At 46.1% G+C, this 17,702-nt stretch overlaps 1 protein-coding gene across 3 annotated transcripts in view; it reads left to right on the top strand.

The window, feature by feature from the left end:
- LOC112261798 (latent-transforming growth factor beta-binding protein 2) overlaps positions 1-17,702 on the top strand; it is a 148,842-nt gene that overhangs the window by 87,411 nt on the left and 43,729 nt on the right. For all 3 annotated transcript variants that reach the window (XM_042330032.1, XM_024437411.2, XM_024437410.2), the window contains exon 9: positions 11,191-11,265. In XM_042330032.1, the coding sequence (XP_042185966.1) occupies positions 11,191-11,265 (75 nt within the window). The remainder of the gene's footprint in view (positions 1-11,190; positions 11,266-17,702) is intronic.

Here is a 17,702-nt window from a genome sequence, read left to right on the forward strand (position 1 = left end):
TAAGTAACAGAAGAGAATGAACCGCAGTGGTCCCTGACCATAGCTGCCTGGACTGTCGCTGCTGTGTGTTCCCTCATTGTGTTTGTAGTAGAAGAGCACTCCTGACCCCTGATGACCCCCCAAGGACCCCCAAGTGCTGTTACTGGAGCTCTCCAAGGAGGTGTGTGATGGTTGGGAGAGACTGTCCCTGCCTTTCACTGTTAATTCCTATCAGGAAGAGGTCTGGCTGCGGTAGATGTCAATTGCCTGACAGGGTGCTGTCATAGCCTGTCCCTGTTTAGTGTGTCTGTCTGCCGGAGCTCTAATCGCGAGCAGACATCATCTCACTCAGGTCCATTCATCACAAACACAAATCTATTCTTCTCTTCTCTCTGTGCCAGAATCTCTCTCTCTCAAGACCCACATCAGCATCTCTTTTGGATTCCAGATGGTTTCCTCTCCTCTGAAGTGGGGAGAAACAGAACTATCCCTCCGTTCTCTCATTATGTAGTTGTTTAGGGGCAGCTTGGGCCTCGGTCCCAGGTCACATGCAGAGTCAGATGAGAGAATGAAAGACAAAAAGAGAAGGATGAAGCCACATAGGTCCCATGCTAGTTGGTATACTTTGAAGGACTTAATAGGGAATACTTGGCATTTCTTTCCAGTCTTATTGTTCCCTGTATAGAAATGTGTCCAGAACTCGCTTTAACTGGCTTGATTATACTTTGTATAACTAAAACAAGTGGACAAGCATAAATTTAGAGTAATAATTTTGTCATTCCGTACATCTCTCTGGGACTGGTCAGGTCAGTCAGTTGAAGGCTTGATGACAAGAATCTGTAAGGAAGTAATTTTGTCATGTAAGTCATTGCGGACATCGACGTCTTGCTCCCAGACAAATTAAACAACTTCTTTGCTCGCTTTGAGGACAATACAGTGCCACTGATACGGCCCGCTACGAAAGCCTGTGGCCAACGTGAGTAAAACATTTAAACGTGTTAACCCTCTCAAGACTGCCGGCCCAGACGGCATCCCTAGCCACATCCGCAGAGCATGCGCAGGCCAGCTGGCTGGTGTGTTTACGGACGTATTCAATCAATCCCTATCCCAGTTTGCTGTGCCCACATGCTTCAAGATGGCCACCATTGTTCCTGTTCTCAAAAAGCTAAAGTACAGTAACTGAGCTAAACGACTAAAGTAGCACTCACTTCTGTCATCATGAAGTGCTTTGAGAGACTAGTCAAGGATCATATCACCTCCACCCTACATGATACCCTAGACCTACTTCAATTTGCTTACCGCCCGAATAGGTCCACAGACGACGAAATCGCCATCACACTGCCCTATCCCATCTGGACAAGAGGAATACCTATGTAAGAATGCTGTTCACTGACTACAGCTCATCATTTAACACCATAGTACCCTCCAAAGTCGTCATCAAGCTGGAGACTCTGGTCTCGACCCCGCCATGTGCAACTGGGTCCTGGACTTTCTGACAGGCCGCCCCCAGGTGGTGAAGGTAGAAAACAACATCTACACCCCGCTGATCCTCAACACTGGGGCCCCACAAGGTTGCTTTCTCAGCCCTCTCCTGTACTCCATGTTCACCCATGACTGCGTGGCCATGCACACCTCCAATTCAATCATCAAGTTTGCAGATGACACTACAGTGATTGGCCTGATTACCAACAATGACGAGACGGCCTATAGGGAGGAGGTGAGGGCCCTCGGAGCATGGTGTCAGGAAAATAACCTCTCACTCAACGTCAACAAAACATAGGAGATGATCGTGGACTTCAGGAAACAGCAGAGGGAGCATCCCCCCATTTACATCAATGGGACAGTCGTGGAGAAGGTGGAAAGTTTTAAGTTCCTCAGCGTACACATCACGGACAAACTGAAATGGTCCACCCACACAGACAGCGTGGTGAAGAAGGCACAACAGCACCTCTTAAACCTCAGGAGGCCACCCCAGATAGCCAATACAATTTTATTTGATACCTTAGAGAACTATTTATTACTCTTCATAACTTGTACGAAACTGCTAAATGTTTTTTGCACCCCATGGCAAAAAGTGTAGAATTGCAGGAAATAAGCTTTAAACGTGCAACATTTCCTCTCCACCAACAAGAGGGGTGTGGACAGTTTGTGTCATGAACGGTGCTTGTGCCCATAGAAATAGACGTGGCGCATGCTCACATGCACAGGGGAGTGCGGGATGTTCCCCAATGCTGGAAGGGGGGCCCCAAGTGAAAAAGCTTGAGAACCCATGGCTTAGACCACTTGTTCCACCTACTGTTTCCAGAACCTTTTAATGTGTCTCCTCTGGTCAGCTCTAAGTCAAATCAAATGACATTTTATTTGACACATGCGCCGAATACAACAGGTGTAGACCTTACGGTAAAATGCTGACTTAAAAGCCTGTAACCAACAAGAAAATACAACACAAAAAAAGGTAAGAGATAACAATAACAGATCATTAAAAAGCAGCAGTAAATACCATTAGCAGGGCTATATACAGGGGGTACCGGTACAGAGTCAATGTGTGGGGGCACTGGTGTCGAGGTAATTGAGGTAATATGTAAAGAGTTATATGTACAGAGTAATTAAAGTGACTATGCATAGATTATAACAGAGAGTAGCAACAGCGTAGAAGGGGGGGGCACTGCAAATAGTCAGGGTAGCCATTTGATTAGCTGTTTAAGAGTCTTATGGCTTGGAGGTTGAAGCTGTTTAGAGCCTCTTGGACCTAGACTTGGTGCTCGGGTACCGCTTGCCGTGCGGTAGCAGAGAGAACACTCTATGACTAGGGTGGCTGGAGTCTTTGACCATTTTTAGGGCCTTCCTCTGACACCGCCTGGTATAGAGGTCCTGGATGGCAGAAAACTTAGCCCCAGTGATGTACTGGGCCGTACGCACTACCCTCTGTAGTGCTTTGCGGTCGGAGGCCGAGCAGTTGCCATACCAGGCAGGATGCTCTCGATGGTGCAGCTGTAACACCTTTTGAGCATCTGAGGACCCATGCCAAATCTTTTCAGTCTCCTGAGGGGGAATAGGTTTTACCGTGCCCTCTTCACAACTGTCTTGGTGTGCTTTGACCATATTAGTTTATTGGTGATGTCAAGGAACTTGAAGCTCTCAACCTGCTCCACTACAGCCCTGACGATGAGAATGGGGGCGCGCTCGGTCCTCCTTTTCCTTTAGTCCACAATCATCTCCTTTGTCTTGAGCACGTTGAGGGAGAGGTTATTTTCCTTGAACCACACTGTCAGGTCTCTGACCACCTCCCAATAGGCTGTCTCATTGTTGTCGGTGATCAGGCTTACCACTGTTGTCATCAGCAAACTTAATGATGGTGTCGGAGTCGTGCCTGGCCGTGCAGTCATGAGTTAACAAGGAGTACAGGAGGGGACTGAGCACGCACCCCTGAGAGGCCCCCTGTGTTGAGGATCAGCATGGTGGATGTGTTGTTACCTGCCCTTACCACCTGGGGGCGGCCCGTCAGGAAGTCCAAGATCCAGTTGCAGAGGGAGGTGTTTAGTCCTTAGCTTAGGGATGAGCTTTGAAGGCACTATGGTGTTGAACGCTGAGCTGTAGTCAATGAATAGCATTCTCACATAGGTGTTCCTTTTGTCCTGGTGTGAAAGGGCAATGTGGTGTGTAATAGAGATTACATCATCTGTTGGTGCTGTATGCAAATTGGAGTGGGTCATGGGTTTTTGGGATAATGGTGTTGATGTGAGCCATGACCAACCTTTCAAAGCATTTCATGGCTACAGACATGACTGCTACGGGTCGGTGTTAGTGTTCCTTAGTGTTCTTGAGCACAGGGACTATGGTGGTCTGCTTGAAACATGTTGGTATTACAAACTCAGACAGGGAGAGGTTGAAAATGTCAGTGAAGACACTTGCCAGTTGGTCAGCGCATGCTCGCAGTACACGTCCTTGTAATCCGTCTGGCCCTGCGGCCTTGTGAATGTTGACCTGTTTAAAGGTCTTACTCACATCAACTGTGGAGAGCGTGATCACACAGTCATCCAGAACAGCTGATGCTCTCATGCGTGTTTCAGTGTTACTTGCCTCGAAGCGAGCATAGAAGTTATATAACTCGTCTGGTAAGTTCATGTCACTGGGCAGCCCTTGGCTGTGCTTCCCATTGTAGTCTGTAATAGTTTGCAATTGCTGCCACATCCGACGTGTGTCAGAGCCGGTGTAGTACGATTTCATCTTAGTCCTGTATTGATGCTTTTCCTGTTAGATGTTTAATCGGAGGGCATAGTGGAATTTCTTACAGAGCTTTGTACGCGTCTGTGTGTGGAGTAAAGGTGGCCTAGAATTATTTTTCCTCTCTGGTTGCACATTTAACATCCTGATAGAAATGAGGTCCCCGGACACTAGGAGCGCCGCCTCTGGATGAGCTCTTTCCTGTTTGCTTATGGCGGTATACAGCTTATGTGTGGTTTTAGTGGCAGCATCGGTCTGTGGAGATACATCCCTGGATGCATCTCTCTGCTCCATGTCTTTGTCTTCAGTCTTAACTCTGATTCCCACACCATTCCCACATCTTTCTCCTGTTGTTCTCCCTCTATCCGATGGCAAGGATTCACTGAACTCTGACTGATTTGGTAAGAGATTTCCCATCCAAGACACTGCCAGACTACATTGTTATTTTTGGTAGTTAAAGTATTATTATTGTTATATGGAGTGGAGAAAGCCATGGTGCAGTGGGGAAACTAATGGGTTTGTGTTTTTGGGAAGGACGGAGGTTGACGTAATGGAGGTTATGACAGTGAGATGTGCTTGTCAGTCCCAGGCCTACACTGTGGAAGCCCCAGCCCTGTTCAGCCTTGTAGGATCGAATGCACTGTAAACCCACATGCTGCAAATTCCAATGCGTAATGAACTCCAGTTAAATAAGACCCTGGTCCATCTCTCCTTTCCCTTTGGAGAGACTGTGCCAAACCTTTTTAAATTTCAGATTTGGAAAGGTTGACGTGTGTCCTCTCACAGGAGAGGAGATGGAAGCAGTTAGAGCTGCTTGTCCCCCTGGGATGCAAGACGAAACCTGATTGGATGAGGAAAGGCAAGTGTTAGGTATGTAGTTAACAGCTAATTTGCTTTCGAAGTATATTAGGAAACATATCTAATGAAGTGAATCCAGCTCTTTGTAGATACAGTAGATCAGATCACTAAAATGATAGTGCCCGAGAAGCCGGTGTTTGGAGGATACATTGACACTGTGTTGTCGAGGGCCGGCTGGTCGTTCGTTCTGTCGGATCAGTTGCCAGAGACGAGACCCAGTCGTTAAGTATTTTTGTTCTGTATCTATGGACGCTACCCAATCGTTGGTTCTAAATGTTCCATTGCCATCCCGGCTGGAAACATTCTTATCCCTTGCTTGCTAGCTAGCCAACTACAGCTAACTTAGTCACGTCAAACAGTGCAGCTGGGAATAACAACAAAGTAGCTTCATTTTCATTTGTTTAAGCTGTTTTCTAGTGACATTTATTTGGATACATCCATAACAATGAGTTAATGATGCACGATTTTGCCTGGCATAGAAAATGCGCTCTCTCGTTAGGACACTGTTGTTCAGAGGAGCTAGCCAACAACCCCGCTCACACAATCACTGCAAACTAGCTGCATTTCATTTTGTTTTGCCTGTTTTCTTTTTACCTGTTTTATTTGTATATATCCATAAAAATGATGCCAGCTGATTCATGATTTCGACTGGCTGAGAAAAGCTGTCTGCCTGTCTGTCTCGTCCCAACTAACGACACGTTCATTTCTATAGCACAGCTGGAGATCAAATTTTAGTATTAAAACAATGTTGCAAATGTTGAATAGACAGACAGCAAGGTCTATACAAATTGAAGTTCAGAACCAAATGCTAGTCTAAAAGAAGATAACGTCTAGATGCTTATTATAGTGCAGATCAAGTTTATAAATTGCCTGGCTGGGCTGATGAGACAGTATATTGCTCAGTGAGATGGAACAGCGTAAATAGGCATTTCACCGTCATAGCTTTAGCCGGTGGTAACTTGTGGAATAGACACCGGCTGCTGGAATGTAGTTTTAACCAATCAGCATCCAGGATTAGACTCTCCCATTGTTTAACGACAATGGTCTATCAGTGTTTCAGACTTTTTGGAACAGGGACCAACATGTTCTGGTTTTCTACATTGATCACTTTAAGTGAAAGGTTCATCATGTAAGATAATCTGAGACACTTGAGAAGAGGCCACTGGCTCTGCCCTGAGTGTGACTCTTTGACCTGGTGTGAGAGTGACTCTATATGGAGTATATGGCCACCCATAGTAATTATATTTCTATGGTGCCACTAGGGTTGGGCAGTATACAGTCAGAGACTGTATAAAATGTTCTCAATGGGCTCATTAGCATTTAGCTGGATACCACCTAATCGCCACCACTCCCTGTGTGTTCCATGGCTTATGTAATTCCATAAAGCATGGCTCCGGTTGTCTCCCTATCTGTCATTCCAGGAAGTCTTCCCTCCCATTGACTCTTCTACTCCGGGACGCTGGGATGCTTCCCAGGGAGCAGGATCAGAGGTACCTCGGGCCCACATAAATCACAGTCCCAACCACAAGAGCCCTGGCCCTGGAGCCACCTCCTCCCTAGGCCACTGAGGTCACACCGTGATGCCACAGCATGATGATGTCAGCCTCCTGGCCCTCTGCCCCTCCTTCCTTGACCCAACCCCGCCCCACCAGGCCTGCCCTATACTGAGAAAGCACCCTCTCTTTGACCCTGACTCTCTCTCTCTCTCTCTCTCTCTCTCGCTCTCTCTCTCTCTCTCGTTATCCCTGACCATTAGATCACTAATATAAGATGAGGAGGAGGAGAGGGCAAGTTGCAAATTGACCCACATGAGATCATCCCTCCCAGTCCCATGGAGAAATGTTGAATCTGCCATTCATTTAGGACCAAAGCATGTGCGTGTTACTTTTTATTAGCAGTGATCAAACATTGAACACTTGTTAATGACCAAGATCAAAACCGAGCAATGGGTGTGACTTTGCTAAACATCTGCTGTGGTCCGTGCCAAGGTTCCAGGCTGCTCTCTCTCTCTTTACTGCTGCATCCGCTCTCTCATGGTGATTAGACAGAGACGTTTCCATCCTTTGATACGTTCCGATTCGTTCTGTGTTGATTTAGTTTAATGCCGGGTGCAAACAGTGTGAATCTTTTAGATAGACAGCGGTGTGGCCAAGGAGGGCTGACTTGGCCTGGCTGCTCACAGGTATAAATCCTAATGCAGACATAATCTATCTGTCCCAGAGAGCACCGCTGTCCAAGGCACCATGCCAGTGAGTTGGAGGCACATGGAAATGAAATGTGTGTAATAAGATACATGTTAGGCTTGTTCATCATAGGGTATGGACTGTACCATGTCGTCTCTTGGCCTTGCCCCAGTGGTAAATATTTCATGTCGAGTGGCGGCAGTGGGGGATTATGGGAGTGTGTCTGTTTTTAAATGGGAGGTCACAACCACACTGCCATGGGCATCGTAAAGAAGGGAGGAGAGAAAATGATAAACTGTCAAACTACGAACAAAGATGCAAAATGCATCAAATGATGTTAAACACTGAGATAATTAATAGGATGTTTTTGAATAAGGATTCAATCAAACCGAACATGATTGAGATCAATGCCTTGATCGAAGCAGCTCAATTGTCTATATAGAATGTCTGCCACAACATGGTAATTGTCGGTGCCTGTGAACACACAGCTGGGAATTTAATTTACTCAATATCAAACTTTTAGCTGGTATACTGAGTTTTTTTTGTAAGACAAATGTTTTCTTTGCATTAGTGTGTTTATGTCTGGGGCTGATCTCATCATGGGGATGCTGATGTTGGGCTAATTATTTACATTTGAGTTATTTAGCAGACAGTCTTATTGAGAGCAACTGGTCCCCTGTGGGAGTCGTTGCAAGCACCATGCTCTACCAACTGAATCACAGGGGACCTAGGCTCATGTGACTGTCTCATCTGATGTCCCAGCGCTTGACTGGCTGGCTGCTACTGAAGGTCTTATTTACAGGGCTGGTGATATGGGCCATGCCAGATTGGCAAACTTGGCGTGTGCCAAACAGACTTTCTGCTTTGAAAGCAATTTACTTCCCCTTAGCTGTTTTCTCTAATCAGCCGTTGGCCTGGAGGCCAGAGGGAGATGACTTCTTTCTCATCTTCGTCTCAAAGGGAATGAAACAACTCCTTGTGATTAAAGGGTTGAGTTTGGTTTGCCCCTTGGGTCTCTCCATGGCGCCAGTTTGTCCCATGGCGGTTTGTTCTCAGAAAGCATGTCACTTAAAGGGTCTTGAAGGGTCTTGGCACTCATGTCTGTTGTGTTCCTATAGAATATCTAACGTTGGACTGGAGAGGGAAGATTGTTTCCCCTTCTCCTGTGGATTGCATCCATTCCCCCTCGCTGGTCTACCTCTTCTTCTCAGGTTCTCCAGCTGGGGTTCTGGATTAGCCTGGAGGTAGGGAGTGACTGGGGGCAGGCCTCATGGAGGAGCTGGATATTGTGGGTTCAGTACAGTGCTATGCCTGTGAAGGATGTGCCAATCGGACCTCAAAATAGGCCTCCACATAATGATTGCACTAAATTTCCAATTAGATTTCTGTCAAGCAGAACCCATTTGACTAGCTAGACCTGCCCCTCTTCCTCCCCACTCCCCCTCTCTCTCTTTACCATCACTCCTCTTTTGCGTAACCTCTCCTCCTCTCTAAATACCCTCAGTACACCCCCCACATTGAAGCCTGTCCTAAGGTAGCTTTGACACCTGTTTTAGAGTAGAGCTTTCACTGACATTTATTTGGCTCTCAAAAGAAAGCAATGCCACCTACTAAGAAATTGTATATGATGCTAAAGCTTCTATATGTATCTTTTTGGGTGACCAGACCAAATTCACATAGTAATGTGAGTTATAGATCTGCCATTCATTGAAAGCAAGTCTAAGAAGCGGTAGATATGTTCTATATGCGCTATTTCTATGCTTCCTGTTCTTAAATTTCGTTTTGCGTCTTTTACTTTCGGTTTTTCTTGTACACAAGCTTCAAACATCTGAAAATACAATATTTGGGGTTTGAAAATATATTTCACAACGGTTTAGATTAAAATTAGGCAAACTATTAGAATTTTAGCAACCAGGAAATGGTGAAGCGATTTCAGCATATTGCACGGTTAACTGTTTACAAGCAAATAGAGCTGAATGGTTGCAAATAAAATTCCTGATGCAATTTCAAGATGACTGTTGAAGTACAACAAATCAGTCAGGGGTGACAGTCTTTTGCAGTGAATGAATGAAGGGGGATACAAGTAAGGCCAACAGTCTGTGTCCCTGTGCTTCCTCTTTGTAAAGCACAATGAATATGCACCAGTCTGGTTTCTCTGTCCCAGCATCCATGTAACCAGGGGGAACACTAATGATGCAGCAAGGTCACTCTTGCGTTCGACTGCTTTGGGATCTGTGACAATGAACATTGTCTGGGTCAGCATGACGGCATGTCAAAACCATTCCACAGTGGCATTCTACCCACAAAACATCCTGAACTAGGATATATGCTAGATACATAGCCTACAATAGATTTCGCTCTTTGGGTATGTTTGTTGTCGATTGCACTAGCCTATAACTAGAGCCCAGAGTTTTTCCTTGTAGGGTAGTTAGGCAAAACTTCTGGTCCTATTTATGCAGTATATTTTTGGTTTGCCATTGTCTTTAGCAGTGGGTTGACCATAGAGATGATGACTTGTCATCTCAGGTAACCTGCTGGTGAAGCTACTTCAGACAGACCTGCTCTCCTCTGTGTTCTCTCTAGTCTCTCAGTACTAATAAGCTTGACTGGGAGGCCCGCCCCCTGCTGGGCATCTCTTGGCATGTGCTCCTGCAGTCACTCAGGGCAGAATCTGATCCTGTCCTCATGGGGGGTCGCACCTGCACCACCCGCTGCCCCGTCACAACAGCTCATTACCCAGATGCATCCCTGGGGATTCCATGGGTGCAGGACGGGGCGGGCAGACAGGAACTGGCGCTTCACTTTGACACAATTATCTCCGACCCAACAGAGGAGCTCCCGTCTGGTCTGACCCACGTCTGATCTGCTGTGTGAACCTTCAGGTACTTCCACTAGCCCTGCCTGCTCCACTAGGTACTTCAGGTACTTCCACTAGCCCTGCCTGCTCCACTAGGTACTTCAGGTACTTCCACTAGCCCTGCCTGCTCCACTAGGTACTTCAGGTACTTCCACTAGCCCTGCCTGCTCCACTAGGTACTTCAGGTACTTCCACTAGCCCTGCCTGCTCCACAGCCCTGAACGCACACTGCGTTGTGTCTGTCTCACAACCACTCAGATGGGATAACATGGAAAATGATTCAACACCATAAATAAGATTGTAGGTACATTTCAGGTACCCAACAAGACTTCACCCTCCTCATCCCTGCGATATTGATAGCCTGTTGATGAACTGAGGATCACCAATCCCACAAACGTTGAGAACTTTTGCAGCTGGATCTGGAATCGGAATTCCACCTAATTTTTTCCAATTAACAGCTTATTACCTGTGTATGAAGGAAAAGGAAAATAAATGGCAGGGGTTCCCAAACAGAGGAAGAGGAGGGCTGACTGCAGGGTCTCTGTGTGGTGTGTGTTCTACAGTGCTTCATGGTGAGGTAAGGGCAGATGTGCTGATGTGGCTGTGGGGATGCCGGGCCTCAGTACCAACAACTAAAGGAGCATGCCGAATTAATAATGACATCATGTTTTCAGGCCTCAGCAAGTGTATGGCTGCGCTGGGGGCATGAATGGACACAGAGTACAATGATGTACTGGCTCTGTTTTTCTGTGTATGTGTCCCCAGGGTCTATGTAATATGATTATTAATGATGTTGTGTGTTGTTGATCATTTTATGTGATGCCAGTACTGTCTTATAACTGTGGTTGATGGGGATCCATTTACATGGCAGCGTTTTGGTGTCCCGCAGGGCCCAGCTGTCGGTCCCCATCTAATTTCTCCCCCCGCTAAGCTCAGCACATCTGTAACATATGGTCCCCCTGCTAGACATGAACCATCCCTCTCCCTCCATCTGTGTGTTATAGATGCAATGCTTTTTAAAGTAGACAAGCAGAATGTGATGTCTCTTTCTCTGATCAGTGCTTTTTCTTTTTCTCTTTTATCCCACAGCGTATGCAGTGATTGCGAACGGCCAAGTGGAATGCCCCAAGGGTTACAAGAGGGTGAACCTGACTCATTGTCAAGGTAAGGGGACGGAGATGACAGAGATGAAGATGATGTCCTGTTGATTTGCTTGAGTTTAGTTATACCAATAGCGCAGTGGTCACCAAGTTAGTCAAGCTCACTTTCACAGTCAAAAAGCAAGTTGAGATCTACCGCTCTGATTTTTTTTTAAACATGACGTAACATTACCCTAATAATTCATGTAGTTCCTATGACCAGAGAAAGTTAAATATTCCTCTATATTAAAATAGACACTACCAGCTGCTAATAATGATAAAAAACGCAGGGCTATCGATACACTTGGCTACTCATATATTGCAGCTGTATTGCGAATGGAATTAGGGAGAAGCGCGTTTTATGTTTTTAATCATGTTGAAAAGTGTTGACAGTGCTGAATAAAAACTTAGATATGATCTCACTCATAAAAACAGCAGTTCTTTGCTGTGTTCTTTGACATTCTCTCTCTGGTCAGTGTTTTAAACCGTGATGCTGGCCTTCTAGGCAGAGTTCTTCTGTTTAGTGTCTGTGTTTTTTTGCCCATCTTAATCTTTTATTTTTATTGGCCAGTCTGAGATATGACTTTTTCTTTGCAACTCTGCCTAGAAGGCCAGCATCCTAGAGTCACCTCTTCACTTTTGACATTGAGACTGCTGTTTTGCGGGTACTATTTAATGAAGCTGCCAGTTGAGGACTTGTGAGGTGTCTGTTTCTCAAACTAGACACTCTAATGTACTTGTCCTCTTGCTCAGTTGTGCACCGGGGCCTCCCACACCTCTTTTTATTCTGGTTAGTACCAGTTTGCGCTGTTCTGTGAAGGGAGTAGAACACAGAGTTGTACGAGATCTTCATTTTCTTGGCAACTTCTCGCATGGAATAGCCTTCATTTTTCAGAACACGAATAGACTGATGAGTTTCAGAAGAAAGTTCTTTGTTTCTGGCCATTTTGTGCCTGTAATCGAAACCACAAATGCTGATGCTCCAGATATTTAACTAGTCTAAAGAAGGCCAGTTTTATTGCTTTTTTTAATCAGAACAAAAGTTTTCAGCTGTGCTAACATAATTGCAAAAGGGTTTTCTAATGATCAGTTAGCCTTTTAAAATTATAAACTTGGATTAGCTAACACAACGTGCCATTGGAACACAGGAGTGATGGTTGATGATAATGGGCCTCTATGTAATGTAGATATTCAATTAAAAATCTGCCGTTTTCAGCTACAATAGTCATTTACAACATTAACAATGTACAGTGCATTTCTGATCAATTTGATGTTATTTTAATGGACAAAAAATGTGCCTTTCTTTCAAAAACAAGGACGATTCTAAGTGACCCCAAACTTTTGAACCGTAGTGTATGAACATAAAATAAAAGCTGTGGACAAGGACACTTTATGCTGTCCAAAATAGTGTCAAGAGTTGCCAGCAAACGCAGTAATTAATCTAACTTTTTTTGATCACTTCAAGATGTTAACTAACAGTCCCTCATTTTTGAGGCTGAAAAACCAAATTGACAGATATTCACAATATTTACTGGCCAGCTTCAAAGTCTTATTCCCATTCTGCTGGAGCTCCATTCCCAAAAATCCTTTTGAATTTCAGCCTTTAGAACAACTGCCAAGGATGCAAAATTGAGATTCTTCTGGGATGCTGTCATTATTATCAAGCAGGTGTCCTCCTTGCCAAAGTGTGATTCCTCACAGGAGGAGAAAGAGTCTTGTGTCATATTGTGTGTCTGAGCACAGACGTGATTCGCCCTGCTCTCTCTTTTTGCTCCTGGTGCTGGGCTCGGGGACTTACAGTGGGCCTCGCGTCACAGATAGAATGGCCCCTCAGAAATCTGTTTCCCCTCTGTTTTGTGACCTCAGGAGAGGCCTGTGTCTTCCAAACACTCCAGAAAAACACTGTAGAGGAACTGGTTCGGCAGGAGTCACCTATAGGGCTTCTTATGTAATGGAACATCTATGGCCTCACTGTCAGACGTTTAGTATGGGCTGAATCATTTATTTATTTTTTACTCCCGGTCTGAGATATGGCTTTTTCTAGAGAGGATATAGGCAGGACGACAGGCAAGCATTTCCATATTGGGCTTTTGAGGAATAACACATTGCTGTTCAGCTAAGGACAGGTCAAGTTCTTAACTGAGAAACATGCATCTCCAATTTAATAGCAGCTTTGGAAAGGTTTGGAAAAGGATCACTTACTATTCCCAAGTCCTCGAATGGATGGGGTTTTTGCCTCATGACTTATGTTTAGTGTCTGATTCAAAACATTTAAACAGCTCTGTCTTATTTGACAGAGAACCTCCAAGTCCCCACTCTAGCAGTACTCAACAATAATCCTGGATATTACTGTTAAATAAAGTATGGCTAGGTATTTCCTTTACAATGGCAGTAAATAATTATCATGGTTGTTTATGTGAATCCTCTACAAGTTTCTTTTGGCCCTGCAGTCATAAAGTAAGAAATTACAGGTTGAGTGAGTTCAGGACAGGCAGGTTGTCAGTTTAAGCGCAGTCAGGGGACTCTTTGGCTGGAGTCATCATTCTGCGTCATTACTACAATAACAATGGTGTCATGAGAAACCTGTCGAGGAGAACTCTGATGGACGTCTGTGTGTTCCATCTGTACCGTGTACCATAAAAGAGAATGTCTGCGGCAGAATGAGCGCGCAACCAACCATGAAGTCAGATAGGTGTTGAGATTAGTGGAGGTCATGACAGGCTTTCATTCTCGTCAGTTCCAATCCCTTACCCTCGAAAAGACTGTAGCACTAACACTATCCTGAATCAACCTAACCCTGGATTACAGACCCCATGTGATGAAGGAAGGCTGAGCCGAACGTTGAACTTCAGCCTTCACTTCATCATCCAGATAACATGCAGCTTAAACCGGTCTCAAGTAGTCCCTATAGTCCCACAGCGCCTCCACAGCAGTGTTGTTGTCTCTCTAAGTGGGAGGTAGCAGAGTTACGTTTCCCCAAGAGAAATGGTTTGGTTAGAGCTCACAGTGTATAACCCCATGACAGCAGTTGTCCATTGCATCTTCTTTATGTGCCGCGTGGCTCACCCAAACAGGAAATATTGTCCGCCCATTTGCTTACAATTGAGTCAGCCTGTTTACATCATTAATAACAGAGGGGCTGGGGAAAGGTCAGCTAACGTTATGACCTTGAACTGGTTCCCCTTTTAATCCCCCATACCACCAACACACATGCATGCATATACACACACACACACACACACACACACGCACGCACACACGCACACAGGCACGTACATAGACACACAAAGACAAGCACACAGGCACAGACACACAGATCCACACACAGACACACACATGCACACACCACACACACACACACACACGCACACAGGCACGTACATAGACACACAAAGACAAGCACACAGGCACAGACACACAGATCCACACACACACACACACACACACGCACGCACGCACGCACGCACACACGCACACAGGCACGTACATAGACACACAAAGACAAGCACACAGGCACAGACACACAGATCCACACACAGACACACACATGCACACACCACACACACACACACGCACACAGGCACGTACATAGACACACAAAGACAAGCACACAGGCACAGACACACAGATCCACACACACACACACACACACACACACAGGCGCGTACATAGACACACAAAGGCAAGCACACAGGCACGGACACACAGATCCACACACAGACACACGCATGCACACACAACCACGCACACACATACATACTCACACATACACACACACACACACACACACACAGCGAGAGAAGGAGAGGCCTGTATTCTCATGGTAGTTTTGCTTTTCCTCCCATCACTCCCCAGACTTTCCCTGTTCTCTTATAAGCTATCTTTTTCCACCAGCCAGCACAACAGCGAAACAAGAGCAGATTCATTATTATTGGGAAAATCTGCCATGGCAACTTGTCAGGTTCCAGTCGTCACGGCGATGGGAAAAGGCCTAATGATTTACTGTTGTTCAACACTAGAACCGCCATAGGCCAATGGACACTGACGTTTGATTTTGTAAATAAAAAATATCAGGCCAAAAAAAGCTATGTCCTGCTTCTTCTCTGACTTTTCCTAAATGTTTGTATTTTACACTGCTCATTTGTCAGCATTTTGGAATCACAAACAGAAAAGTATTTAGGATCTTTTTACCTTTTCACACCTATTCCCAACTTAACCCCCCAAGACAATGTGTTGTAGGATGTTGGTACCCATCCAGGCGCAAATGCTTATTTCTCTCCTCACTGAATGAATGACAAATGAACACATATACGATAATTGTGCACCTCACTTCACAATTTAATTTAAATTAGGCCTAACTGAATGATAAGGAGGGTGATGAGGTTGATTAATGATGAGTTTGTGTTATGCCTATTTACAGTTGAAGTCGGAAGTTTACATACACTTAGGTTGGAGTCATTAAGACTTGTTTTTCAACCACTCTACAAATGTCTTGTTAACAAACTATAATTTAGGCAAGTCGGTTAGGACATCTACTTTGTGCATGACACAAGTCATTTGTCCAACAATTATTTACAGACAGATTATTTCACTTATAACTGTATCACAATTCCAGTGGGTCAGAAGTTTACATACACTAAGTTGACTGTGCCATTAATGTCACGCCCTGGTCTAAGTATTTTGTGTTTTTCTTCATGTATTGGGTCAGGCCAGGGTGTGGCATGGGGTTTTTGTATTGTGGTGTGTTTTGTCTTGGGGTTTTTGGTGTGTGTGTATTGGGATTGTAGCTAGTGGGGTTATCTAGCAAAGTCTATGGCTGTCTGGAGTGGTTCTCAATCAGAGGCAGGTGTTTATCGTTGTCTCTGATTGGGAACCATATTTAGGCAGCCATATTCTTTGAGTTTGTCGTGGGTGATTGTCCTTATTGTCTTTGTTCCTGTCGCTGTGTTAGTTGACACAAGTATAGGCTGTTTCGGTTTTCGTTATGTTTATTGTTTTGTAGTGTTTTGTGTGTATTCGTGTTACGTTTGTTTTATTAAACATGGATCGCAATCTACACGCTGCATTTTGGTCCGACTCTCCTTCACACCTAGAAAACCGTTACAGAATCACCCACCACAACCGGACCAAGCAGCGTGTCAACAGGCAGGAGCCGCAGGAGAGGCAACAGAGGCAGCAGCAACAGGAGCAGCAGCAACTACAGTGGGAGAGACTGCACTACTTGGAGAAATGGACTTGGGAGGAGATTCTAGATGGGAAAGGACCCTGGGATCAGCCTGGAGATTATTGTCGCCCCAAAGCCGAGCTGGAGGCAGCAAAAGCAGAGAGGCGGCATTATGAGGAGCTAGCACGGCAGAGCGGATGGAAGCCTGTGAGTCAGCCCCAAAATTTCTTGGGGGGCTCAGGGAGAGTGTGGCAGAGTCAGGAGTCAGACCTGAGCCAACTCTCCCTGTTGATCGTGAGGAGCCAAGGAGGAGACCAGAATCAGAGCCGGTGTTGGAGGTGAGCGAAACAGAGACTGTGAAGGAGTTAATGGGGAAATTGGAGGAGAGAGAAATGAGGGAGTTGCTGTGTTGGTGCTTTTTGCATGGAATTCGCCCGACGGAACGTGTCGGGGATTTGATGGCACCTGGGTTAGCGCTCCATACTCGTCCTGAGGTGCGTGTTAGTCGGCTGGTGAAGTTGGTGCCAGCCTCACGCACCAGGCCTCCTGTGCACATCCCTAGCCTTGCACGTCCTGTGCCAGCACTGCTCTCAAGATCTCCAGTACGCCTTCACGGTCTAGCACATCCTGTGCCACCTCCACACTCCAGCCCTCCGGTAACAGCTCCCCGCACCAGGTTTCCTGTGCGTGTTCTCGGTTCAGTACCACCAGTACCAGCACCACGCATCAGGCCTACAGTGCGCCTCGCCTCTCCAGCGCTGCCGGAGCCTTTCTCCTCTCCTGCGCTGCCGGAGTCTCCCGTCTGTTCAGCGCTGCCGGAGCTTTTCTCCTCTACAGCTCTGCTGGAGTCTCCCGCCTGTTCAGCGCAGCCAGAGCTGCCAGCCTGCATGGAGAAGCCAGAGCTGCCATTCGGCATGGAGCAGCCAGAGCTGTCAGTCTGCATGGAGCAGCCAGAGATGCCAGCCTGCAGGGAGCAGCCAGAGATGTCAGTCTGCAAGGAGCTGTCAGTCTGCAAGGAGCTGTCAGTCTGCAAGGAGCTGTCAGTCTGCAAGGAGCTGTCAGTCTGTAAGGAGCTGCCAGTCTGCAAGGAGCTGCCAGTCTGCACGGAGCCGCCAGAGCTGCCAGTCTGTAAGGAGCAGCCAGAACTGTCAGTCTGCATGGAGCAGCCAGAGCTGTCAGTCTGCAAGGAGCTGTCAGTCTGCATGGAGCAGCCTGAGCTGTCAGTCTGCATGGAGCAGCCAGAGCTGTCAGTCTGCATGGAGCAGCCAGAGATGTCAGTCTGCATAGAGCAGCCAGAT

This window comes from Oncorhynchus tshawytscha, linkage group LG11 (genome assembly GCF_018296145.1).
Source record: "Oncorhynchus tshawytscha isolate Ot180627B linkage group LG11, Otsh_v2.0, whole genome shotgun sequence".
In the NCBI taxonomy this organism is placed as follows: Eukaryota; Metazoa; Chordata; class Actinopteri; order Salmoniformes; family Salmonidae; genus Oncorhynchus; species Oncorhynchus tshawytscha.